Source organism: Geotrypetes seraphini, chromosome 15 (assembly GCF_902459505.1).
Source record: "Geotrypetes seraphini chromosome 15, aGeoSer1.1, whole genome shotgun sequence".
Classification (NCBI taxonomy): domain Eukaryota; kingdom Metazoa; phylum Chordata; class Amphibia; order Gymnophiona; family Dermophiidae; genus Geotrypetes; species Geotrypetes seraphini.
Window position 1 is genome coordinate 20,724,360 of NC_047098.1, and position 27,165 is coordinate 20,751,524.

General features: G+C 46.0%; 1 protein-coding gene across 3 annotated transcripts in view; it reads right to left on the reverse strand.

Annotated features, from left to right (window-relative positions):
* Window positions 1–19,487, reverse strand: part of VWA1 (von Willebrand factor A domain containing 1) — a 52,478-nt gene extending 32,991 nt beyond the window's left edge. The window contains exon 1 of one of the 3 annotated variants that reach the window (XM_033922816.1): window positions 19,229–19,487. In XM_033922816.1, the coding sequence (XP_033778707.1) occupies window positions 19,229–19,301 (73 nt within the window). In that variant the 5' untranslated portion in view covers window positions 19,302–19,487. The remainder of the gene's footprint in view (window positions 1–19,228) is intronic. The other 2 variants (XM_033922817.1, XM_033922815.1) reach the window with 2 other exon arrangements.
* Window positions 19,488–27,165: the final 7,678 nt, after the last annotated feature.

A 27,165-nucleotide genomic window follows, 5' to 3' on the forward strand; every position in this document is an offset into this window, starting at 1 on the left:
TAAGTAGCAAAGAACAAAAGGAATTGACCCCAAAATATCCACAAAGAAGAAAATCCAGAGAAAACCAAAAAAACTCTGTGGAGTGACGATGTTCCTAAATGGACTTTATTTGAAAGTGTCAAAGTTCCAAAGGTCCACTGAAATCATCCACATAAAATAATTCCATCCACATAAAAGTAAATCATCCACATAAAAGCCTTAAAGGACCTAGTCCGCTAGGGATACAGGACCCAACACGGTCCGCGTTTCGACAAAAAGTCTTCTTCAGGGGTCCCTGGGGGTCCTATAAAGGTGAGTACGTGGGAAACAATTGTGTGGTGAGCCAGAAGTGAGACACTGCTTGCATTTGCACACCCAGTAAGCAACATCAAAGGAAGGGCCGATGCTGGCGTGATAGCAGCTTGGGGGGTTGCTACTCATGCCAGGAACATTACAGGGGTACAGGGGAAGGGAAGCGAAGCAGCGCGTGTGTGGCAGGAGGGGGGTGCCTCTCACCCTCGCTATGCCACTGCTTTCAAGTACGTAAATGTCTTTCATATCTCCTCTATCCCTCCAGGATGTACATATTCAAGTCCTCGCAAACGTCTTGACGCAAACTTCATGCTGTTTTTGTGATGTCATTGAAAGACTTGTGCCCACTCGGGGATATCGTACACAGAAGTCAGACCAATTTTCGAAAGCACCTCTCTAAATAAGCAGCAGCCACTGTCTGTACGAGAATCCTATCTGCCAATTTACAGCGGCATTATCCAGAGAGTGCTACTGAAAATGATTACAGACCACCCTGGCCCTATTCAACTAGCAGAGCGTCGGAGGATTAGTCCTTAAAAAAGCTCCCAGGTTTCAAATGCCACAGCCCGACTTGGCCATGCAGCATAAAAGCTAGGTGTCGGCACAACAGCTTTTGACAGTGCAGCTGTTGGGCCAGCATCTGGCTTTTATGTTGCATTCTGAATATATAGCCCCCAACACAGCTGACTGATGAAACATGGCCATGTCAGGCTACAGCATTTGAAACCTGGAAGATTTTAAGGATTTATTTAAAGGACTAATTTTCTGATGATCTGCTTGTTTACTTCCTTCTTGGATATCGTAGGTCGGTCACCTTGTTGTTTTCTTAGCTCAACTATTCAACTAGTGCCAAGACGGAGTGAGGATGGTGTGGGTGTTCCACCACACTACACAGAAAATGGCGACGTCCATCAAAAATGCTGTCCTACATTTATACAAATGTCTGCATGGATAATAGACTGGATATTGCCACTCTCTGTATGGCCAAGGCAGTCTTGTCCTATACCTATATTCAGTATTGAAGCTTCTGTAGACAAGAGCAGGGCTGGCTTAACCTATGGACCAGGTAAAGCTCTGGCCCAGGGCGCCGGTGCTAAAGGGCGCCAAACACCCACGGTCATGATGTCATCAGCCCACATAACCTACCCTGATGCTGCTGCCCAGTCCTGGCAGGGTGCAACTTCAAAGGCCAGCTATTGAAGGTAGGGAGGGCCAGTGTCGGCATCAGACAAGGGAAATGCAGCACTTCCTTCCTCCCTCCTCTGATGCTAGTGTTGCTCAACACTGACGCTGCCTATGAAGCCACATCCTGCCGGGACTGGGCAGTATCATCAAAGGGGCACATTGGTTACCCATTTCTCACCGTCTCATCTATAAAATACTCTTTCTTACCTTCAAAACAAAAAGCTCTAACCAACCAGCTTTCATTGACAGACTTCTTATCCCATATGCATCCTCCAGGACACTCCGATCTAACAACCAAAACCTACTCACCATTCCATTGATATGTGAACTTTTCTACGTTACTACTCTGAAATCCATTTTTTCGGTCAATGCACCATCTCTGTGGAATGCCCTTCCATCGGACCTTTGACTTGAAAACTCAACTAAAGACTTTCCTTTTTAAAGACGCCTATACTCTCTAATTCTAGCTCTCTCAATTAAACTAAACTAAACCTTAGGCTTATTTACTGCATCTTCTCTATAACAGTAGAGCTCGGATGGTTTACAATAAATTAGAAAAGAGAACAAATACAATATGGAATGGAGAGGAGCGGAATTTACAACTTTGAAAATAGCCAAGTTTTCAGATGTTTTCGAAATGGTTGGAAGGAGCCCAGATCGCGCAGTTGAACAGGAAGGTTATTCCACAGCTCAGTCATTTTGAAAAGTAGAGACTTCCCTAATTTGCCAATGTAGGTAACGCCTATCGACGTAGGAAAGGACAATTTAAATTTTTGAGTCGATCTGGTAATGTCAGATCTTACAGAATTCCAAGGCAGGAGAGTTAAAGGAGGAAGGATGCCAGGCAAGATCTTAAATGTTAAGCAGGCACATTTAAAAATAAATCCTGGAAATTATTAACTCTCATTCAATTCAACAAAATAACTTGGAAAATCAAAACACTTCTTTAGAAGCAAGTCCTACACCAATGTATTTCCCCTTCTCCACTTGCCTCCCTCTTATTTTTATTTTCATCTAAATGTATTTACTAACTTACTTCCCTTCCCCCTCATTTATGTATGTCAGTCTGATTATGCCCCCGTATCTTTTAACTATAGATATGTTATTTTTTTTCTTAATTTTTTATATTTAATTTTTTAAAATCTCATTTTATTGTAAACCATTTAGATCAGCGGTCTCAAACTCACGGCCCCCCAGCTGCTATTTTGCGGCCCATGGTCTAGTACCCAAACTCGCAATCTGGGCAACCTGATCCCGCAATCTGGGCAACCGCCTACTGCCGTTGCGTATGCCGGGACTCCTGCCTTCGCGTATCTGCCGGATACGTGAAAGCAGGAGTCCTGGCATATGCGACAGCAGCAGGCAGTTGCAAGTCAGCTGACGCTGGCGCAATCTCGCATACTGGGCAGGAATAGAAGCTCCTGCGTCAGCTGACTAGCAACTTCCTGCAGTCGCATCGTATGCCGGGACTCCTGCCTTCGCGTATCTGCTGGTTTTATCCCACCCATCTTTCCCAATGGAAGTTCGTAGCTCTACCCTTTCCCCTCATAGTCATGTCTGGACTATTAAACCCTTCCCCACTCTAGAATGTAAGCCACTTAGACATACTCTGTGATAGGTGGGATAACAAATCTGGGTGTTATTGTAGACGATACACTGAAGCCTTCCGCCCAATGCATAGAGGTGGCCAAGAAGGCAACAGGATGGTAGAATTATTAGAAAAAAGATGGTTAACAAGACTAAGAATGGAATAATGCCTCTGTATCGCTCAATGGTGCGACCTTACCTTGAGTATTACGTTCACTTCTGGTCTCCTTATCTCAAAAAAGATAAAGCAGAACTAGAAAAGGTTCAAAGAAGTGCAACCAAAATGATAAAGGGGATGGAACGCCTCTCGTATGAGGAAAGGCTAGAGATGTTAGAGCTCTTCAGCCTGGAAAAGAGACGGCTGAGGGGGGGGGGGGGATATGATTGAACCCTACAAAATCCTGAGTTGTGTAGAATGGGTACAAGTGGATCGATTTTTTTACTGCATCAAGATTTACAAAGACTAGGGGGACACCTGAAGTTACAGAGTAATACTTTTAAAACCAATAGAAGGAAATATTTTTTCACTCAAGAGAATAGTTAAGTTCTGGAATGCATTGCCAGAGAATGTGGTAAGAGCAGTTAATGTAACTTTAAAAAAAAAGGTCAGAGGTTATATCTCTTGGAGGGACTTTTTTTCTACGACATCCTTGTAAATGTGTAATACAATATCGCATGAAAAAATATGTTTTCTTTGAGCCCTTCCAGTTGACAGCCTTTCTGGCAGGAGCTCGATTGGACGAAGGGAAATAAAAGTGAAGTGCAGTTTGAATTTAATGGTATCCTCTCTTAGCTAAAGGGACCTTGTTTTCTTTTATATTTGATTCAAATATTCTGTTAATATTTGTTAATATGTTTGCCTACTTTGTCTTGGATCTACATGGAGGACTTGAGCTGAAGCTAAGCTAAATATTTATTTTATTTGATTATTATGTATTTTAATTCTTGAGTATTATTTCTTTGCTTTTCTTCAACTTTCTGTACGAGTGGATACTTGAATTGTAAAATTTAAAAATTTGATAAATAAAAAAAAAAAAAAGGTTTGGACAAGTTCCTGGAGGAAAAGGCCATAGTCTGCTGTTGAGACAGACACGGGACAGTAACATGGAATGCTGCTACTATTTGGGTTTTTGCCAGGCACTTGTGATTTGGATTGGCCTCCGCGAAGACAGAATACTGGGCTATATGGACCATTGGTCGGACCCAGTAAGGCTATTAAATTACCACGAGAGCACTTACCGCCTTTTATTTAGCAGGGCTGTCATTTAGCGCAATGGTAATGTCAGCTCACTGACTGATTAGTATATTCGTGCCCATTCTCCGTCCCCTCCCCTCCCAAAAAAGAAATATTGCGTACGTACAGAATGTCGATGGCAAAACCAACATAGAACACTTTAGCGTATCCTGCGTTAGGCCATTTTTGCGGCGTCAGGCGTGCATTATCATTTAACACAGCTTCATAAAAGGGCCCCTTAGATCAGTGTTCTTCAACCACCGGTCCATGGACCAGTGCCGGTCCACAGAAATTTCCTGCCGGTCCACAGGGCCAGCACGTGCATCAGGCCCAAAACAGTGTTCTTCAACCGCCGGTCCACGGTGCGATCGATGCGGCGTTATCTTCGAGCCAGCTCCCTCTTCCTCACCGATTCAGTGCACAAAGCTACAGGCAGTGGCTCCTACGGGCATCCTGCGCCTGAACCGGAAGCAACGTCAGAAACACAGTACAAAGGGTAAACGCAGAAGGAAGGAAAAGCCTCAGATATTTGATGGGAGTCAAAACAGAGAACTTCTCCAAACTCCCTAGCTCAACGTCAGAGGGAAGGCTTCTAGATGAGAGGCACGGGATGTGCAAGGTGCAATTAGTACTATTATGGGGGCAGGGTCTGGGGTGGAGATTGGGTAGAGATGGGCGGGGTCTGGCCCACGATTTAGCCCAGTGTTTCTCAACTGCCGGTCCACGGACCGATGCAGGTCCACAGAATAATTATTTTATTTCTGCCGGTCCATAGGTGTAAAAAAGGTTGAAAAACACTGCCTTAGATCATAAGCTTTCCAGGAACGGGAAAATAATTATTGTACCTGGATGTAATTCACCTTGAGCTACTTCTGAAAAGACGTGAGCTAAATCTAAAGGGAAAAAAAGCATTTATGAAAAAAATTTTTAGTTATTTTATTTTTTTATCATAGTTTGGCTTTGTTGCGGATACATCTGGTAAGCCATTTCATTTCCCTTCCAAAAATCCTCTCCAAGGAGACTGCAGATTTGAAAGTGCTTTGCAAAGCAAGGGATGTTAATCCTGATGAGAGAGCGCACAGCGCTTGCATGCCAGACAGTGAACTTCCTTTGCACGCTTGTCATGTATTCTGTGAATAAGTCTGGGAGCTCATTAGAAAGCCTGTCACTGTCATAGCTCGTATGTTGGCAGACGCTTTTGGAGTTGGTACAGATCATTCTTTGCGACGGATGGGTTGGGCTCCCTTCCAGAAGTTTGCTTTGCAGCACATGCAGATCTTGCCCGCTGCTGGCATAAGCCCCCAGGAGAGGTAGGGAGGGATGGGTACATTTCCTCAATATAGTCTCTGGTAAAAAAAAAAAAAAAAACCCCAAAAAAACAAAACAACAGAGGAGGTTTGTTCTGGTCCTCTGAATATCAAAGAAAAGGCTCCAGGACCCAATCAGATTCTCTCCACCATTGCCTCATGCAAACAGTTGCGGGGAGTGTGCATATCAGTGGTTAGAGAGCACAGTAAGTATTTTTCAAGTTTATCATGTTTTATATACTGCCTATCAAGGTTTATCTAAGCCGTTTTACAATCAGGTATTCCTTATCTGTCTCGGTGGGCTCACAATCTATCTAATGTACCTGGGGCTATGGAGGACTGAGTGACTTGCCCAGGGTCACAAGGAGCAGCGCGGGGTTTGAACCCACAACCCCAGAGGGCTGAGACTGTCGATGCAACCACTGCGCCACACTCCACTTTTTGAAAGTTTCTATAGCCCATAAGGAATGTGTCTATGTATGGCCGTTTGGAGGAGGATGGGCAGGGGAGGGCTTCAATGGCTGGGAGGGTGTAGATGGGCTGGAGTAAGTCTTAACAGAGATTTCGGCAGTTGGAACCCAAGCACAGTACCGGGTAAAGCTTTGGATTCTTGCCCAGAAATAGCTAAGAAGAAAAAATAAAAAAAAAATTTAAATTGAATCAGGTTGGGCAGACTGGATGGACCATTCGGGTCTTTATCTGCCGTCATCTACTATGTTACTATAACTTTATTGTTTTTGAATGCACAGTGAGCACTGGCTAAATACCATATTTCTGAAACAGATCGAGTTTAAATTTGAGAAAACAAAGGCACCAGAGGGGAGGGTTTTTATGCCAGTGACTGAGCTAGGGAGTTTGGAGAAGTTATCTGAGGCTTTTCCTTCCTTCTGCGTTTACCCTTTGTACTGTGTTTCTGAATGGTGAATCTTAAGTGTGCAATGGTAAGTTAAACTGACAAGGTGTTAGCAAGAAAGTAGGAGCTGGCTCTACATTTAGAGTAGAGAATGACACGGTGACAAAATTCATCACCGTTCCCGTCCCCGCGGATAACCGCAGGAAACCATCTTCATGTCATTCTTTAAGGAGAGAGGGAAGAATCAGAGTATGAATGGCCACAACCACTGACCCGCAAGCTTTGCTTTGAAGAATACTGGTGTAGAAGGACTGAGGTTGAAACAGACACTACAGAATGACAGTCTCTGGTATCCAGAGCAGATATTGTGATGTCATAATGCCTCATTCCACCAGTGCCTAAGAGCCAATCACATCAGTGATGTCACAATGGCTTCATTATCCTTGGCTCCCATAAGAATCAGAGTATGAATGGCCACAACCACTGACCCGCAAACTTTGCTTTGAAGAATGCTGGTGTAGAAGGACTGAGGTTGAAATAGACACTAGAAAATGACATGGGATTATTTCCCGCGGTTATCCGTGGGGACGGGAACGGTGATGAATTTTGTCATCGTGTCATTCTCTAATTTAGAGCACTGTTACTGAGTGATTATTTGCCCTAATACCCATCTAGATAGTTTTCAGTGGTTAGAGCTTCAGCCTCAGCACCCTGAAGTTGTGGGTTCAAATCCCACGCTGCTCCTTGTGACCCTAGGCAAGTCACTCAATCCCCCATTGCCCCAGGTACATTAGGCAGAGTATGAGCCCAGTGGGACAGACGGGGAAAAATGCTCGAGTACCACATAGGCTATAAGTGGTATATAAATACTATAATAAAAATATGCCCCCCCCCTTTTACAAAGCCGCGGTAGTGGCTGCAAACGTTCCAACGTCCATTAAATCCCTATGGGCGTCGGAGTGATTACTGCAGCAGCAGCCGTTACCGAGGCTTTGTAAAAGGGTTCATAGACAATTGCACGCAAGACAATCGCGTGCGGATAAAGTGGCACGGACAACTGAGCGCGAGACAACTGAGCGCAAGACAATTGAGCGCGAAGACAAGTGAGCGCGAAGACAACCTAACGTAAGACATTTGAGCGCAAGACAATTGAGCGCAAATTATTTTCTGTAATGTGCACGAGCGGGACAAGTGAGTGCAAGACAGCTGAGCGCCAGCAGGTGAGCACAAGACAACTCAGCGCAAGACAACTGAGCACCGGCAGGTGAGCGCAAGACAACTCAGTGCAAGACAACTGAGCGCCGGCAGGTGAGCGCAAGACAATTGAGCGCAAGACAACTGAGCGCCGACAGGTGAGCGCGAGAAGGTTCATAGACAAAACCGCTGAAGATAAAGGTGCGCGCCAACAATTGAGCGCAAGACGAATAGTTGCACGCAATTGTCTTTAGCGCAATTGTCTGTGAGCGCGATTGTCATTGCGCTGAGTTGTCTGCGCGCAATTGCCTTGCGTGCTTTTGACCTGTCACCTTGTAAAAGAAGTCCATAGCCCTTTATTCTCTAATCCAATCAAATTACTCACACTCCCTTTTGTGTTGTCTGGACTGTGTGTGCTGAGGGGGGGGGGGGGCTGCAGAACAGCCAGATCCCTACTTTTCAGCAAGCACAGACACAGCACACAGAAGCAAAGACTTTCTTTAGTCTGACCTGGAAAAATGCAACCATTAAATACTGGAAAGCTTTGTGCTAGAATCTAAGACATGGCAGACCATCACAGAGGTTCACGATCTGGTCTAATGGCGAGGAGGATTTGGGCTTCATTAGAACTTCATGCATTCTAGGCCTGATCTTGCTGCTGAACCTGCGCCCAAGCCTGGCTAGATTACCAGTACAATTAATGAATCCTTTGTCTTGGTCGACATGTTTCTGGAACATCCAAGGTATCCAGTTCCAGGAGGGAGTTTAAGCCAGTCCCAGATTTCTTCCAGCTTCATCCTGCAGCATTGACTTCAAATGGATATAACCAGAGACAGGCCAAAAAGTCTTCCTCCTGGATCTGGTAACTTGGCCGCCCTGTGCTTCCTTAAAAAACAATCACAAAGTAAAATAGAGGAAGGAGGTGGGAAAGCAGGTGGCAGCCATCTTTAAAGGGCTCAGATCAAAGGCATAACCAAGGGCAGGCCTGGGCCAACTCAGTTTGGGTTCAGTCCAATCCAAAATTCTGGCACCCTTGTTATGGCTGGTGGGCCATATGGGCATCTTCAAGCCCCACCGCTAAAGGGATTCTCTGGCAGACAGGTCACTCCTCTACTTGCTACAGCTGGGAGCTCTGTCTACACATTACCACTACCTCCTCCCATCCGCCTCCATGTACATGCTTGGTTCCTATGCCACTAACCTGTTCCCAAGCAGTGCAGTGGGTACTTTTGGCTGTGACCTAAGGAGGAGGAACCCTAACCTCTATCAGAAGCAATACTCACCTACAGAATATACTGAGCATACAACAAAGCGTTACCTGAGGCAGAGATCATTATAATCTGAAAATTCTTGATGGCTCTTTAAAGTTAAGTGTGGATGTGTCAAGTCCTAATTATATTTTTCTATAATCTTGGGTCTATTTTAGCATTTTTCTGGATGTAATCTACCAGTGATATTTATCATGCATCCTGCCCCCCTCTCAAGAACTGCCATCAGCAGATGCATTCTGTCTCTCCTCCAAATGCTTTCTGACAGCTGTTCAGTAGAATAATTCACAGCTGCCTTCCTGCCAGTCTCACATGATCAGCTCCTTGTTGGCTTAAAAGCTGCAATAGTAAGGGAGAAGAAAACAATTTAAGATTTCTTCAACTAGTTTCTCACTCTCATTCTCTCCAGCTCCAGCCTTTTATTTATTTTTTTTTTTTTTGGGGGGGGCCCTAAGCAGTGGCGGACCAAGGGTGGGGTGGTGGGTGTAATCCACTCCAGATACAGCTGCTACAGGGGTGCATGCATAGAGAAGCCAGTGGGGCCGCAGTACACACACATGCAGCATTTGGCTCCACCAGCCTCTGCCCCCTCTGACATCAACTTCCTGTTTCGGGGCAGGGGACAGGCAGAGCCTTTAGCTGTGCCCCACAATCGCTCCACACTCTTCCATACTGCCTGGAGTAGGAGGAGGAGGATGAGTGAAGCGCCTGGAGTGAGGTTACCCCAGATGGTAACCAAGCCAGTCACACAACTGGGCCGTAGATCTAGAAATTGGCAACCAGAAAGTTTTTGTGTCTTTTTTTTTTTTACTGAATGTTGTTATGAATGTTCACTCTCCTATGAGTGGGATTCTATAGAGTAGGGGTTCTTAACCTGGGATCCATAGATGGTTTTCAGGGGGTCCATGAGGGTCAGTTAAAAAGTAACATTTATATTCACTCTACAACCCGGTGCGCCCTCACCTGGAGTACTGCGTCCAGCACTGGTCGCCGTACATGAAGAAGGACACGGTACTGCTCGAAAGGGTCCAGAGAAGAGCGACTACGATGATTAAGGGGCTGAAGGAGTTGCCGTATAGCGAAAGATTAGAGAAACTGGGCCTCTTCTCCTTCAAACAGAGGAGATTGAGAGGGGACATGATTGAAACATTCAAGGTACTGAAGGGAATAGACTTGGTGGAAAAGGACATGTTGTTCACTCTCTTCAAGGTTGGGAGAACGAGAGGGCACTCTCTAAAGTTGAAAGGGGATAGATTCCGTACGAATGTAAGGGAGTTCTTCTTCTCCCAGAGAGTGGTAGAAAACTGGAATGCTCTTCTGGAGGCTGTCGTAGGGGAAACACCCTCCAGGGATTCAAGACAAAGTTAGACAAGTTCCTGCAGAACCGGAACGTATGCAGGTAGGGCTAGTCTCAGGGCGCTGGTCTTTGACCTAAGGGCCGCCACCTGAGCGGACTGCTGGGTATGATGAACCACTGGTATAACCTAGCAGTGGCAATTCTTATGTTCTTAAGTCCAATTAACATAAGAACATAAGAATTGCCACTGATGGGTCAGACCAGTGGTCCATCGTGCCCAGCAGTTTGCTCCTGCGGCAGCCCTTAGGTCAAAGATTGAGTCTAACCTTACCTGCGTACGTTCTGGTTCAGCAGGAACTTATCTAACTTTGTCTTAAATCCCTGAAGGGTGTTTTCCCCTATAACAGCCTCTGGAAGGCGTTCCAGTTTTCCAGCACTCTCTGGGTGAAGAAGAACTTCCTTACGTTTGTACGGAATCTATCCCCTTTTAACTTTAGAGAGTTCTGCTTCTTAAAGCAAATACAGTTCCAGTTCCAGGAAGATCATTTATGTGTGTGTGTGTGTGGGGGGGGGGGGGATGATTAGCAAAACAGCTTATCATTCTTGCTGACCCACTTGAAAAAATTAAGGATTAAAACAATTTCTCCATAAACAAGTGCCCCCCATTTGATATTCCAATAGCACCTGTAAGTTCCAAAGAGATTATGTAACAGTTAGGGGGCACTGTTACAGTCCCTCCCATTAAAAAACAACCCACCATATGCAGGAACTGTATGTATAGATCTAATGGTGACCTGAAAGTGTGGCAGTGGAACAGAGTGAGACTGGCACTTCCGCAAAGCTGGTGCACTGTTTGGTAGTCCATGCTCCTGGAGTGAATTTCTGCAGTGCTATCCTGAAACCAAATCCTCAACTCACCTTATCCTACTTTAAACCTAGCTCCTGGCTCTAGCATGTCTCTCCTGCCTGGGAATGATACCTCGTTCACAGGTTTAATCCGCTTGGCTTGATGAAACAGTTTGCTGGTCACTGCACTCGGTCCATGAACCTCCTTTGCCGCAAGCCAGAACTGCTAAATGAGCCGATTCAGAGAGATGGTTGAACTGGCTTATTTTAAACCTCTGCAGGCACTTCAGTCTTCAGAGAAAAGAGACTGAAGTGAAAGAAAAGAGCAGAACGTGTAGCTAAGGTGGAAGCCTCTCTGCTCAGTTCCGTGCTGACGAAAGCTTCAGAAAAATGTTCTCAATGCCAACTAAGATTTCTAATCCCATTCCTTGCAGAGAACGACCTATTTTAAACCAAGCAAGTCTTCTCTTTCCTTCCCCCCCCCCCAATCAGGAGACCACAAACAAATTACAATCTGACCTTTTGTTCCCTTTGCTTAAGTAATAAAAGAGGAATTTTGTTTTTGAACACTTGAGGACTTTTGGCTACATACAGGAGGAAGCTAGGGACATTCGTATATAGTCTGGGGGCTCATTTCCAGACTCAGCTGACTGGCTACTATTTCATTTTGGATGGTAGGCATGCTAGCACTTTCAGGCCTTGGGGGAACTGGGTTACAAAATAACTGGTTTATTCTCATTTCTCAAGACCCACGGGATTCTCCAAATCCTTTCTTATGCCGTGGGAAGGAAGAGCTGTGAATTTCTGGGCACACAGGAAGAAGGTGGTTCTTCACCATCAGTCCTTCTCTCTAAAACGGAGCTCTAGAGCAGTGGTCTCAAACTCATGGCCCGCCAGGTACTATTTTGAGGCCCTCGGTATTATAAAGAATGATTCTTTATGGAAAACTCGTGCCTTGAGTATCTGGCGGTCGCTGTAACCTCACGCAAGAGCTTTCCTGCATCTGTACGCGATTGTGAGGTGGAGTCCAATGGTGTGCAGACGCAGGAAAGCGCTTGCGTGAGGTTACAACGGTGAGGCGGGCAATGTTCCAGAACGTAAGATAACCATTGGAGGCAGTGCAGCTTGTGCGTGTGTCCGATGCTGGAGGAGGTGGATGCGATCGCCAGACACTCAAGGCACAAGTTTTCCACAAAGAATCATTCTTTATAATACCGAGGGCCTCAAAATAGTTGGTCCCAAATCTTGTCTCTTGCAGTTGATACTTTGATAGTTTTTCACTTTCTGCATGTTGCACTGCTTTCAGCTGTGTATAGCTGAAATTATCAGAAGCAATTAAGGAACATAAGAACATAAGAAGTTGCCTCCGCTGAGGCAGACCAGAGGTCCATCTCGCCCAGCGGTCCGCTCCCGCGGCGGCCCATCAGGCCCATTGCCTGAGCAATGGTCCCAGACTATCCCTATAACCTACCGCTACTCTTATCTGTACCCCTCAATTCCTTTATCCTCTAGGAACCTATCCAAACCTTCTTTGAAGCCTTGTAACGTGCTCCGGCCTATCACAGCCTCCGGGAGCGCGTTCCATGTGTCCACCACCCTCTGGGTGAAAAAGAACTTTCTAGCATTTGTTTTAAACCTGTCTCCTTTTAATTTTTCCGAGTGCCCCCTTGTACTTGTGGTTCCCCGTAATCTGAAAAATCTGTCCCTGTCTACTTTTTCTATACCCTTCAGGATCTTGAAGGTTTCTATCATGTCTCCTCTAAGTCTCCGCTTTTCCAGGGAGAACAGCCCCAGCTTTTTCAGTCTGTCAGTATATGAGAGGTTTTCCATACCTCTTATCAGTTTAGTTGCTCTTCTCTGGACTCCCTCAAGTACCGCCATGTCCTTTTTGAGGTACGGCGACCAATATTGGACACAGTACTCCAGATGCGGTCGCACCATTGCACGATACAGTGGCAGGATGACCTCCTTTGTCCTGGTCGTGATACCCTTCTTAATGATACCCAACATTTTGTTTGCTTTTCTTGAGGCTGTGGCGCACTGTGCCGACGCCTTTAAAGACGTGTCCACCATCACTCCCAGGTCTCTTTCAAGGTTACTTACCCCTAGCAGTGATCCTCCCATTTTGTAGCTGAACATCGGGTTCTTTTTCCCTACATGCATGACCTTGCATTTCCCTAGGAAAGATTTATAAACTATATGACAACTTTGTATGGAGGCAAAACTCGTTATAGTTACTATAACGAGTTTTACCTCATGCAAAGTTGTCATTTCTTTATTAAAACATTAACTATTTTTTCTTTTTCATTATTTATTTATCAGTTTTTCACTTTAACAAAATTAAACATTTTGTACAGAAAGATTCATGAACTATTTTTTCTATGGCCCTCAAGTACCTACAAATCCAAAATGTGGCCCTGCATAGGGTTTGAGTTTGAGACCACTACTCTAGAACAATCTCCCTTCCTACCTCAGACATGAATCATCTTTGGACAAATTTAAGATCCAGCTAAAAACCTCTCTTTTTAACGATGACTTCAGCCAATGCCCTTCCTTTACTTGATCCACCCTTGGGCTTCTTGCTTTCCTTCCTGAGAGATACCCAATACGAGGCCTGCAGCAGGGAGATAGTTTTCCCATCTTACCCTCTCCCCAACCCACTATCCCAGGGGTAGGCAATTCCGGTCCTTGAGAGCCAGAGCCAGGTCAGGTTTTCAGGATCTCCACAATGAATATGTATGAGATGAATCTGCATGCACTGCCTCCTTGAGATGCAAATCTACTATCTTGGAACTCCTCAAGTCCCAATTTATAGCTAAAGAGACATATGATCAAGAAACTGTTTTATTTTACTTTTGTGATTATGATAAACATACCGAGGGCCTCAAAAGAGGACCCGGCAGGCTACATGTGGCCCCTGGGCCGCGAGTTTGAGACCACTGTACTAGGGGGGTGTAATACTAACATACAAACCACTTAGAAGTACTGCACTGAGCGGCATATCAAATATAAGTAAACTTGGAAAGCTGGCAGGTCAAATGCCGATATTCAGCCCTTAACATAGAAACACCACTCTACTGACCCACCTCCCTAAGTCTACTCTTCCAGAGATCACACACCTAATGACCCTGTTCCTTAATTCGACCCTCGTTGGGATCCCACATAGGCATCCCATTTATTCTTAAAATCTGGCACGCTGTTGGCCTCGATCACCTGTACTGGAAGCTTGTTCCAATGATCAATCACTCTTTCTGTGAAGAAATACTTCCTGGTGTCGCCATGAAATTTCCCGCCCCTGAGTTTGAGCGGATGCCCTCTTGTGGCCGAGGGTCCTTTGAGAAAGAACATATCATCTTCCACCTCGACACGTCCGGTGATGTATTTAAATGTCTCCCCTCTCCCTGCATTCTTCGAGAGTGTAGAGCTGCAATTTGTTCAATCTCACTTCGTACGAGAGACCCTTGAGCCCCGAGACCATCCTGGTGGCCATCCGTTGAACCGACTCGACTCTTACCATTTAGGTACCCGCATAAATGGGACCGCGTAAACCACAGTCTAATCTCATGGCCGCTTAAGTTCTGAATATTGACTTAACCGGCTATGTGTTAGCCAGCGCTGCAGAAAACAGATATTCAATGCCATGAACCTGCATTGAATATCCAGGAATAATGCTGGTGGTGGTCGGCAAAACCCTCACTGGGCACAGTGAAACAAAGGTATCTGGGAAGAGTGGATATTCTTTATGGATTGGGGAGGAGCAATTTGTCTAGGGATGGCTCCGTTAACTGCCTCCTCACATCAGATCCCTCAAAGGGCTTCTGAACGTCAGGAAAGCAATAAAAACTTACCTCTTCCCATAAATCCAATCACTCACTTTCAACCATAAGTATACTAATGTACGCTTAACTAGACCCACTGTTTAAACTAAACTAAACCTTAAGCTTATATACCGCATCCTCTCCATAATTATGGAGCTCAGCACGGTTTACAAGAGTTTAATGTAAGGAAGGAACAACATCATGGGTTGGAGGTTGAGTGTAGGGGGTAAGAGAGCCTTACATGTTTGTGAATAGCCTAGTTTTCAGACGCTTTCGGAATAGTTGGAAGGAGCCCAGATTTTGTCGTGGGGCAGTAAGGTTGTTCCAAAGCTCGGTGATTCTGAAGAAGAGAGATTTCCCTAATTTTCCCCGCATAGAGGATACTTTTTAGCGAGGGGAAGGATAGTTTAAATTTTGGGTGGACCTGGTGGTATCGGGACTCGAGGAGTTCCAAGATAGTGGAATTAGGGGAGGGAGGATGCCGTGTAGGATCTTAAAAGCTAGGCAGGCGTATTTAAAATGAACCCTGGGAATGACTGGGAGCCAGTGGAGTTTGGACAGAAGTGGGGAAACATGAACAAATTTGCTTTTTGCGAAGATTAGCTTGGCCGCAGTGTTCTGAATTCGCTGAAGTGTTTGGTAACTGAAGATGGAAATAACCGTATGTTAACTTAAAATGACCAAATTATATGCTATACTCGACTCTATATACAGTATATATTTCTGTACACATGTAAATCCATAATTTGTCTATGCCAGTGTGTCGCAAACTGTGTGCCGTGGCACACCAGTGTGCCCCCTGAGATTTCTGGTGTGCCGCGACACACTGGTAAGGAGGAGAGTCGTCCATGCCTGCTGAGTGCCTACAGGATGTGCCTCTCACAGCGAGCGGTACGTCCTGTAGGAAGTCAGACGGCACGGCCGACTCTCCTCATGGCCGGCATCTCTCCTCTTCTCCATGCACCTCCTGGATCTCTGTATCGGCGGGGTCGCGGCCAGATGGGCCTCCGCGCATACACAGATGTTGATGCGATGATGTCCCGCATTGCGTCGACTTCCGGGTGCCTTCCGGCTGGGGCACTGGATTTAGTGCATCGCCGGCCAGAAAAGTTTGCGAGACACTGGTCTATGCATTATATATGTCAACCTTGCCACCCGTTCTGAGCTCATTGGGGAGGATGGGTTGTAAAATTAACCTAATAAATATTTGCAGCTAATCCACACCATTCTGCTAAAGCATCTCACCCCATACCCTGGAGTTCTCTCATTATTCCAGTACTTGGAACAAACAATACAGCGCCTTTTCTCAACATATATAGTCTAAGAATACAAAACAGAAAGCCTCCGAACCCTATGTAAAAATCCAGATGGTCTTCATGGTTTTACGACCCCTTCTGAGTTATCAGAAATGCAAAGTTCTTCCCAGTGTTGACAGCTGAAGAGGATCAAACCCAACAAAGAGCGGCATGTTATCAATAAAAGGAAGACACCATTCAGAAAACACCGCTGCCAGCCAAATATCTGCTCTTTATTGTTCACCTTCGCATTAAATCATTATTCATTGTACGCCAGGTGTTGCTTTCTTCCTCCACAGATTCACACCACCCTCTATGCCACGCTTCTGGAAGGCACACAAATTAATAAGCTGTCTAAGACCGACATCCATATCAAGAATTTATTGGTCTAGTAAAAGATAACTCTCTACCCACGAGTAATTTACTCTGCTATCTTCCAATCAGTCCTTCAGAGAGAAGCAGATGAATTAAAGGATGTAAAAAATATAGTTTGGGAAAGCCAAATAAGACACTTTGCTCAAGGTCACCCGGAAAGTGAGAGGTAGATGAAGGATTTGAAGGAACATCCTTCCAGAATTTCTAACAGATCAAACCACTCTTCTTTAAGACTCCATCCCTTGCAGTATTTGAATCCAAACTAAAAGCCCACTTTTTTTGAAACTGCTTGCAACTCCTAATTCCCACTCACTGCTGTCAGATACCTAGACCCACTGAATCATTTCCTCTACCATAATCTCCCCAACCCTGAGATGTCCTGTCTGTCAAATTAGATTGTTAGCTCTTCTGAGCAGGGCTCTTTTCCCTGGAAAAGCGGAGACTTAGAGGGGACATGGTAGAGACTTACAAGATCATGAAGGGCATAGAGAAAGTGGAGAGGGACAGATTCGTCAAACTTTCAGAAGCTACAAGAATGAGAGGGCATACGGAAAAATTAAGAAGGGACAGATTCAGAACCAATGCTAGAAGTTCTTCTTCACCCAAAGGGTGGTGGATGCCTGGAATGCGCTTCTAGAGGGTGTGATAGGACAGGGTATGGTATTGGGGGTTCAAGAAGGGATTGGATGAATTCCTGAAGAAAAAAGGGATAGAAGGGTATAGATAGAGGATCACTAAACAGGTCCTGGACCTGATGGGCAAGATGGACCTCTGGTCTGACCCAGCAGAGGCACTGCTTATGTTCTTATGTTTCTCCGAAAATAAGACAGTGTCTTATATTAATTTTGGGTCCAAAAAACTCACTAGGGCTTATTTCCGGGGGATGTCTTATTTTTTTCATGTACAATAATCATCTCTCCCTTCCTCTTTCCTTTCTCCCCCCACCCCCATGTGCAACATCCTTCCTTCCCTCTCACCCATCCCCTTGGTCAGCATCTTTCTATTCCTCCCTCCCTTCCCCCTGTGCAGCAGAACCCACCGACCCTCCCACCATGAGACTGACAGCTCCGAGGCCTCCTAAAGCAGCAGGGGTGGGGGTGGGGGTGCTGAATCGATGAGCAAATCAGGCAGCACTAGTGTCAGGGATGGAATTGGGGGGGGGGGCTTCAGTGGTTGATCTTAACTAGGGCATATTTTTGGTGTAGGGCTTATATTAGGAGCATCTTTAAAAATTATGCTAGGGCTTATTTTCAGGATAGGTCTTATTTTCGGGGAAACAGGGTAGTAGTAGGAAAGGGAAGGGGCTTGGGACTTGTATAGCCACACTCAAAGCGGTCTACATGCAGGTACTTCAAGCATTTTCCCTATCTGTCCCGGTGGGCTCACAGTCTATCTAATGTACCTGGGAAGAGATCTCAAAACAGGGAAGGCAAATGTTTCTGTAGCCCAGGATTACCCAGTAGCAGAGGGCAAAGGGTATTTTTCCTTGATCGCCACAAGAATTCTTAAGGCTGCCCGGGCTTAGGCAAGCACTTCAATGCAGCTTCTGGTGAATTTTAATCCTAGTATTAGACGGCACAAACAGTTCAATCGTCTCATTTCTACATGCAGCTGGCCTGCTCCGTTTATGGACTAGTTATGACTCTAGTACAATTACTAAACTACGTTTAAACGGACCTCATCCGATCCCTTCTACAGGAGAGTCAATATTTTAGCAAGAATGGGAGGCTGCTCTGCAGCTTACGCCATCCTGTAGGGCACCTAGCCTAATTTCATATTGTAGACCAGAAGGATAATTCTTGGATGGGTCAAGCTACGTTATTCATTTTCTCGGCGACCCACGGGGGGTACGTTTCACATCCTACGAGCAGTTCTGGGCCCAACTCAATTGGCAATAATTATCATTATCTAGGAAGTGGACTCTCCATCGACTATATTTAATAGACTAATTTTCAGGATCCTATTTGGCATTCTTCCTCCCCGAATCCCACTATCCTGGAATTCTTCGAGACCTGACACTACCAGATTCGCCCACAAACTCAAACTATCTTTCCCCTCGTTAAAAGGCATCATGCATGCAGGTAAATTAGGGAAATCCCTTTTCTTCAAATTCATTGAGCTTTGGAACAACCTCCCTGCCCCGCTGCGGAACCTAGGCTCATTCCAATTATTCCGAAAGCATCTGAAAACCTGGCTTTTCTCCAAAACGTAAAGCTATCTATTGAAAATGTAAAGCTAGCTATGCTCTTCATAACCTCTAATTTCTTATTATGTCCTTCCCTCGTTTATTGAATTACCTGTAAACCGTGCCGAGCTCTATCTTCATGGAGATGATGCGGTATACAAACTTAAGCTTTAGTTTAGACGGGTAAAGGATAGACGTCTCCGTTTAGAACGTTACAAATGTGATTCCAAAGACCGATGTTTTCGCGACTCTGGATGCGCCTTAAATCTCCCCGGCCCTCCACGACTCTCTGGGGGGGAGAGAAGCGACCCCTCAGCTTAACACGTGTAGCACAGGGAACAACTCCCTCACGGAGTATGAATGAAAAGTCATCAGCCCTCCAAACAGAACAATCCCTTGGCCAAAGTCGGGTCTGGGTAAAACCAGGATTTGCAGGATCGTCATGGACTCGTATTGAGATCCTGGCAAAATAGTAGGATTTGCCCCTACTCACCTGCTCCAGGAAGGTGCTGGCCCCGAGCGATCTGGTGCAAGAAGTGGAGCCAAAGTGCCAGCCGGGCAATCATAGCAGCTGTGGCGCTGGCAGACTACCTGAAGTCCTGAAAGCTCTCCAGACGAGTCATAGTACTTTCTGCGCCTGCAACTCTGCCGAAGTCTCCGGGATCAGCTGGGCTCCGCTCCTTGCCCCTGCCCTGTGCCCAGCCAGGCTCGCAACTGCTGATCGAAAGTTCAGCGGTGCCCGACCTCCCCCCGCCAAAGGACCGGAGCCGTCCGGGTCCTAGCGCTTCCGAGTTCAAAGCGCTTGAGAGGGTGAATGAGAACAAACAGAGTCTCAAAAAAGAGAGGGGAGGGAAGTTGAAAATCTTAAAACCATATAATATGTATGTTTAACCTGCCTAAGCCGTTCTGAGCTCTTTGGGGACAGCAGAATTGAAAAAAACCCCGAAGGAATTCAATAAATAATCTCTTCTTATTGTAAGACAGGGGTGTCAAAGTCCCTCCTCGAGGGTCGCAATCCCCAGTTGGGTTTTCAGGATTTCCCCAATGAATATGCATGAGATCTATTTGTACTGCTTTCAATGCATATTCATTGGGGAAATCCTGAAAACCCAACTGGATTGCGGCCCTAGAGGAGGGACTTTGACACCCCTGTTGTAAGAGACCTGACATTAAATAGTCTGATTGTCGAAAACAGGGGTTGGCAATTTTGGTCCTCCAGGCAGGTCAGGTTTTCAGGATATCCACAATGAATATGTATGAGATGGATTTGCATGCACTGCCTCCTTGAGATGCAAATCTATCTCATGCATATTTATTGTGGATATCCTGAAAACCTGACCTGCCTGTGGTTCTCGAGGCCCAGAATCGCCTACCCTTGGTCTAACACAGGCATGGGTGACTCCAGTCCTTGAGGGCCGGAATCCAATCGGGTTTTCAGGATTTCCCCAATGAATATGCATGAGATCTATTTGCATGTACTGCTTTCAATGCATATTCATTGGGGAAATCCTGAAAACCCGATTGGATTGCGGTTCTAGAGGAGGGACTTTGACACCCCTGATGTAAGAGACCCGGCATTAAATAGTCTTTGATTGGATTTTTCCTAGAAGTAGTCGAAAACAGGGGTAGGCAATTTCGGTCCTCCAGAGAGCCACAGGCAGGTCAGGTTTTCAGGATATCCACAATGAATATGTATGAGATGGATTTGCATGCACTGCCTCCTTGAGATGCAAATCTATCTCATGCATATTTATTGTGGATATCCTGAAAACCTGACCTGCCTGTGGCTCTCGAGGCTCGGAATCGCCTATCCTTGGTCTAACACAGGCATGGGTGACTCCGGTCCTCGAGGGCTGGAATCCAATCGGGTTTTCAGGATTTCCCCAATGAATATGCATTGAAAGCAGTCCATGCAAATAGATCTCATGCATGTTCATTGGGGAAATCCTGAAAACCCGATTGGATTCCGGCCCTCGAGGACCGGAGTTGCCCACATCTGGTCTAACAGGTAAAAACCCACTCAGCTTAAAACTGGAACAAGGGGTTTCTCATTCTAGTTTTAAACAATAAGCCTGATGAATAAGGTAAGAGAATAGGCTCAAATAGGAAGTCTTTCAGAGAACCTGATGAGCAAGGAGGCTTCATTATGAGCTCGCAAGCATAAACCAATCGTCTTTTGGGCATTTTAAGAAGAGAACTAATCGGTACAAGAAGTGATAATGCAGAGGAGGCCCCTAGTTAGCAACACTTGATTGAAACATTTTACAGCTTAAGAGTTTGTGGCCAGAAAGGCACTGTGTCTTTTTCAAAAGTTGGGGGAAAGTGGTGGGAATGAAGGACCCGCTATAAAAAGCAACTGAAATATCTTGAAATTGAAATATCTTGAAATGGAAGGACCGATTTAAGGTGCCAGGGCCATTTTTATCAAATATGTGGGACACAAATCCCACTGCTTCTTGCGATCTTGGTCTTCGCTTAGCCTTCAGTTGCCTGAAGCATCTGTGAGCTGTTAGGGCAGGGGTCTCAAAGTCCCTCCTTGAGGGCCGCAATCCAGTCGGGTTTTCAGGATTTCCCCAATGAATATGCATGAGATCTATGTGCATGCTCTGCTTTCAATGCATATTCATTGGGGAAATCCTGAAAACCCGATTGGATTGTGGCCCTCAAGGAGGGACTTTGAGATCCCTGTGTTAGGGTACAGAGAAATACTTATTGTACCTCAGTGCAACTTACATGATGTTCTACTGAGAGGGTATGAAAGAAATTCAAACCCAGCCCCTGGAAAGGCCATGGAGATCTGGAAAACCAGATGCTTGGGCAGTGGTCACCCTGGTGCTTGGTTTAATGTGAGGGGAGGTATAGGGTGTGAATTAAATGAGTGACATGCATGCTCAGCTACTCAGAAAACTAAATTGAAAGAAGGAAGTCAAGAAAAGCTGTCTCGGATAAGGAGGGATAGCCCTCAAATAGCTAGGATCCATGGCTGGCAGCTTGGATAGATCCTTATAACATGCACAGGATGGTCTTTTCCTACTGTCATCTACTATGCCACTTTTCCCCAGATGGAACCATTCCTAATTAGGCTAGCTTCCAGGATATACATAATGAATTTGTATCAGATGGATTTGGGTACAATGCTCTTCAATAAATGGCAGATCTATCTCATGCATGATCACTGTGGCAGCCTAGAACAGTGGTTTCCAACCTTGTCCTGGAGGACCACCAAGCCAATCGGGTTTTCAGGCTAGCCCTAATGAATATGCATGAGAGAAATTTGCATATAGTGGAAGTGACAGGCATGCAAATCTGCTCCATGCATATTCATTAGGGCTATCCTGAAAACCCGATTGTCCTGGTGGACCTCCAGGACAGGGTTGGGAACCACTGGTCTAGAACAGTGTCTCTCAATGCAGTCCCGGAGTACCCCCTTGTCAGTCAAGTTTTCAGGATGCTGTATGGAAGAGAGAGAGGGCAGAGAGAGGGTGGACAGTAGATGGGGTAGGGAGAGAGGGCAGATGTTGCATGGATGAGAGAGAGGACAAACGCTGCATAGAAAGAAGAGAGCAAAGAAAAGATGATTAAAGCAGAAAGGACGAAAGGTCGAAAGAAATCTTTTTGGTTGCTTTTTGTAGAATCAAGTAGTATTGTAACTGTACAGTCAAACCTCAGTTTGCGAGTAATGCGGTTTGCGAGTGTTTTGCAAGACGAGCAAAACGTGCCTCACAAACCGAGTGTTGACTTGATTTGCGAGCCCCCCCCCCACATAAACTGGCATCGCCCCCCGCAAATTGGCATGGCCCCCCCATGATCCAGAATTCCCCATCTGCGTGCCCAAACACAATCCCTTACCCCGAACTGGCACCAGCACCAATGCCCGATGTGCCGGTGTCCAGTGCCCGAAGATCCTGCCTCTTGCCTGGGCTGGGCCTTGAGCATCTGCACATACTCAAGGCCTTCTGGCTCTCGCTCTCTCTGAGAATCTTGGCGAGAGCAGGAGCCAGAAGGCCTTGAGCAGATGCTCAAGGCCCAGCCCAGGCAAGAGGCAGGATCTTTGGGCACCAGCACATCCTGTGCGTTGGTGCTGGTGCCAGATCGGGGTAAGGGATTGTGTTTGGGTGGGTGGGGGATGCTGGATCGCAGGGGGGGGCGACGGGGCAGGGGCGATGCCGGTTTGGGGGGTGATGCCAGTTCTCAGGGGGGTGTTCGCAGATGGGGGTGCGATGCCGGTTCTCGAGGGTGGGGGGTGGAGCAGCACCGGTGTCCTTGGGGGGGGGGGGAACGAATCAAGCGAGTTTCCCTTACTTTCTAAGGGGAAACTCGCTTTGATATACAAGCAATTTGGTTTACGAGCATGCTTCTGGAATGAATTATGCTTGTAAACCAAAGTTCCACTGTATTGATAAAAATTTATAAATAGCAAATGGAAATAAGGCAATTTTTTTGGGACTAAATCCCTTTCCTCAGGTCAGGACAGGATACCATAACTGCAGTATACTGTACTGTCCTGAAGAAAGATTTGGCCTCTGAAAGCTAATTGAAAAATGGATTAGTCCAATAAAATGGTATTTTCTTATTTCTAATTATTTGTTTTATTTCTATTTGTTAATTTGTAAAATGGTGATTGTTTTGTATCAGTTTTTTTTTCAAATATACATCTACTGTCTTCATATTTTGCACAGTATTAGGGGACATGTGTCATTGTTTCTGTGCTGTTGCATTGTATGCAGAGTCTTGCATCTCAGGGTTTCATTTTTACATATTACAATTAGTACTATTATAGGGGCGGGATCTGGGGCGGAGATTGGGTGGAGTCTGGGGCAGAGCTTTCAGGCCCCCCAAACAAAAAAGTGTTCCGCTGCCTATGTCTCTATGTAATACAATGTTCTGAAAAGAGCCATGAGAAGGATGTCAGGTGAAAAGCGCGCCAGGACAAAGGCGCGCGCAGACAATTGAGTGCAGCATGGAGGCACGCGCCGCAGAAAATTACTGTTTTTAGGGCTCCGACGGGGGGGGGGTGTGGGGAGGAACCCCCCACTTTACTTAATAGAGATCACGCCGCGTTGTGGGGGCGTTGTGGGGGGTTTGGGGGGTTGTAACCCCCCACATTTTACTGAAAACTTCACTTTTTCCCTGTTTTTAGGGAAAAAGTTAAGTTTACAGTAAAATGTGGAGGGTTACAACCCCCCACAATGCTGGCGCAATCTCTATTAAGTAAACTGGGGGGGGGGCTCCCCAACAAAACCCCCCGTCGGAGCCCCTAAAAACTGTAATTTTCTTCGGCGCACGCCTCTGTCTTGCGCTCAGTGGTTGGCGCGCGCCTTTGTCTTTCGCGGGGTTGTCTATGAACCATGAGAAGTGGACCCAAAAAAAAAAAAAAGGCTTCACTGCCCACTTTTTTCATTCTCTGAACCATTTCCGGTGCAGCTCTTTAATGTTTGTAGACTTTAGGAATTGCTGGTGTTCCCTATAAACTCGTAGTAAGGAAGAAGCAGGTTCCTGAACCTGCCAGTATCTAATACTATAGTGCTTTAGTAATCTATTTTGGGATATTTAACATCTAAATACTGTCATTTTTTCCAGTAACTTTAGCTCTGACACATTCCAGTGTCTGAAATTTGCACATTTAGGCAAGCCATGAAATGTTTCTAGTGGAAACAGACCATTTTTCATGTTGATGTTTATGAGGTTTAGCATTTGGTGCCAAGGACTAAAGATGTGAGCGATCAGTGTCATAAAAGAGTGAAAAGTGCCGACGAGGTCCATTTGCTAATGGAAATGAGCTGGCTGGGGAATTAAGAAGTGTGCGCGCTGCTCAGTCAATCGGATTCCTGCAGAGGCTGACGATTGTACTTGATATGACTTTGCCTGAAGACAGTGGCGGAGTAAGGTGGGAGGGAAAAGCAGACGGGAGGGGGGAGCGGATCGTACCAGGCGACGTCTCAGTGGCGCCGGCACCTCTCTGCCTGCCACACCACGCCACACTTGCACTGGAACCTCTCTGCCACACCCTGCCACACCATGCCATGTTCACGCCATCCCTCCCCCCCACCCCATACAGTATAATCTCGTTATAACGGACTTCAAGAGACCTGGAAAAACAGTCCGTTATATCCAGAGTCCGTTATATCCAGAGTCTGTTATATCCAGAGTCCGTTATATCCAGAGTCCGTTATATCCAGAGTCCGTTAGTCTGTTATATCTAGAGTCCATTATATCCAGAGTTGCATTTTTAAAAAACTTTATTTAGGTCAACTTGAAACAACGTACAATCGATGAACAACAGTCACTGCACAAGCGTATCCACAACATCAAGAACAAAACTCAACAAAACATTGGTATGGCATGAAATGATTGCAAAACCAGAACACTAAAGGATGTTCTAGAGCATTATGTCGTACTGTACTGGAAAGAAAAATACTTTGGGCTGCATTTTGATACTATACCACCGGCACGCCACGCGCCTTGAAGGTGGAGCCTGTATATCCGTTATAGCCGAACAAAACTACAGCTAAAAGCGGCTCTGGGGACCAAATTGGTTGTCCGTTATATCCGACAGTCCGTTATATGCGAGTCCGCTATATGTGATGATTTTCTGTATGTTCATAATGGCGCTCGGCCGGGACTAGCGGACCTTGTCCGCCATAGGAGAGGTTCCGTTATAAGCGAGTCCGTTATAACGAGATTATACTGTGCTTCTGTAGATCTTCACCAGTGTGAGCAACTGCGCCAGCCTGGTGCTCCTCTGGATCACTGGCAGGTCACGGGCCCAGGAAGTGTTATCAGAAGGAGCAGCATGCGGGACAAGCTGCTTGTGCTGGCAACGATTTACAGAGGTACGCGGGGGGGGGGGAAGGAAAAGCGCAAGTGTGGAGTGGGGGTGGGTGGATGGGAAGGAGCGGTCTTAGTGGGAGGCATGGAATAAGCAGTGGGGGGAGAGGAGGGTATGGGTTGCGTCTCCTACCCTCGCTGAGCCACTGCCTGACGATATGGATGGGAGGGAGGGTGGGGAGGGACCCAGCAAGTGGACATTTATGAGGAATCCAGTGGAGATATGTAGCTTTTTTTGTATGCATTTAAGAAATCTTCATTTATATGAAATCTGAAATTTAGAGGTGCTTTGCACTACATTTGTTTGGGTAGAAATATCTTTTTGTATACAAATGCAAATGGTAATGACTTTCTGTTGTGCAGGAGTTAAGTTATGGAATTCCTTGGTGGGTGACGGGACTAAATCGCGCGAGACAACGGCACGCCGACAACTGAGCGCAGACAACTGAGCGCAAGGTTGACGGCGCGCCGAAGAAAAGCACTATTTTAAAGGGTTCCGACGGGGGGTGTGGGGGGAACCCCCCCACTTTACTTAACAGACATTGCGCTGGCGTTGTGGGAGGTTTGGGGGGTTGTAACCCCCACATTATACTTAAAACTGAACTTTTTCCCTAAAAAACAGGCAAAAAATTCGGTTTCAAGTATAATGAGGGGGGTTAGAACCCCCCAAACCCCCCACAACGCCAGCGCCATGTCTGTTAAGTAAAATAAGGGGGTTCCCCACCAACACCCCCCGTCGGAACCCTTTAAAATAGTGCTTTTCTTCGGCGCGCCGTCAACCTTGCGCTCAGTTGTCTGCGCTCAGTTGTCGGCGCGCCATTGTCTCGCGCGATTTTGTCTATGAACCTCCTTGGTGGGTCAGATCCAAAACTGCTGCGAAAAGGGGAGCTTTAGAAAATGACTAAAGACGTAGCTATTTGTAGATGCCTTTTTTTTTTAGTTACTTTTGATAAAGTTGATGAACTAGCCATGATCTTTTTTATCTACATTATGGAGCTCCTTTTACTAAGGTGCGTTAGGGCCTTAACGCGCGGAATAGCGCGCGCTAAACATAGAAACATAGAAACATAGAAATAGACGGCAGATAAGGGCCCACGGCCCATCTAGTCTGCCCACCCTAATGTCCCTCCCCTACCTTTGCCCTGTGAATAGATCCCATGTGCCGATCCCATTTGGCCTTAAAATCAGGCACGCTGCTGGCCTCAATCACCTGTAGTGGAAGACTATTCCAGCGATCAACCACTCTTTCAGTGAAAAAGAATTTCCTGGTGTCACCTCGTAGTTTCCCGCCCCTGATTTTCCACGGATGCCCCCTTGTTGTCGTGGGACCCTTGAAAAAGAAGATATCTTCCTCCGCCTCGATGCGGCCCGTAAGATACTTGAACGTCTCGATCATGTCCCCCCTCTCTCTGCGCTCCTCGAGCGAGTATAGCTGTAATTTGTCAAGCCGTTTTTCGTATGGTAGATCCTTGAGTCCCGAGACCATCCGGGTGGCCATTCTTTGCACCGACTCCAGTCTCAGCACATCCTTGCGATAATGCAGCCTCCAGAATTGCACACAGTACTCCAGGTGGGGCCTCACCATGGATCTATACAATGGCA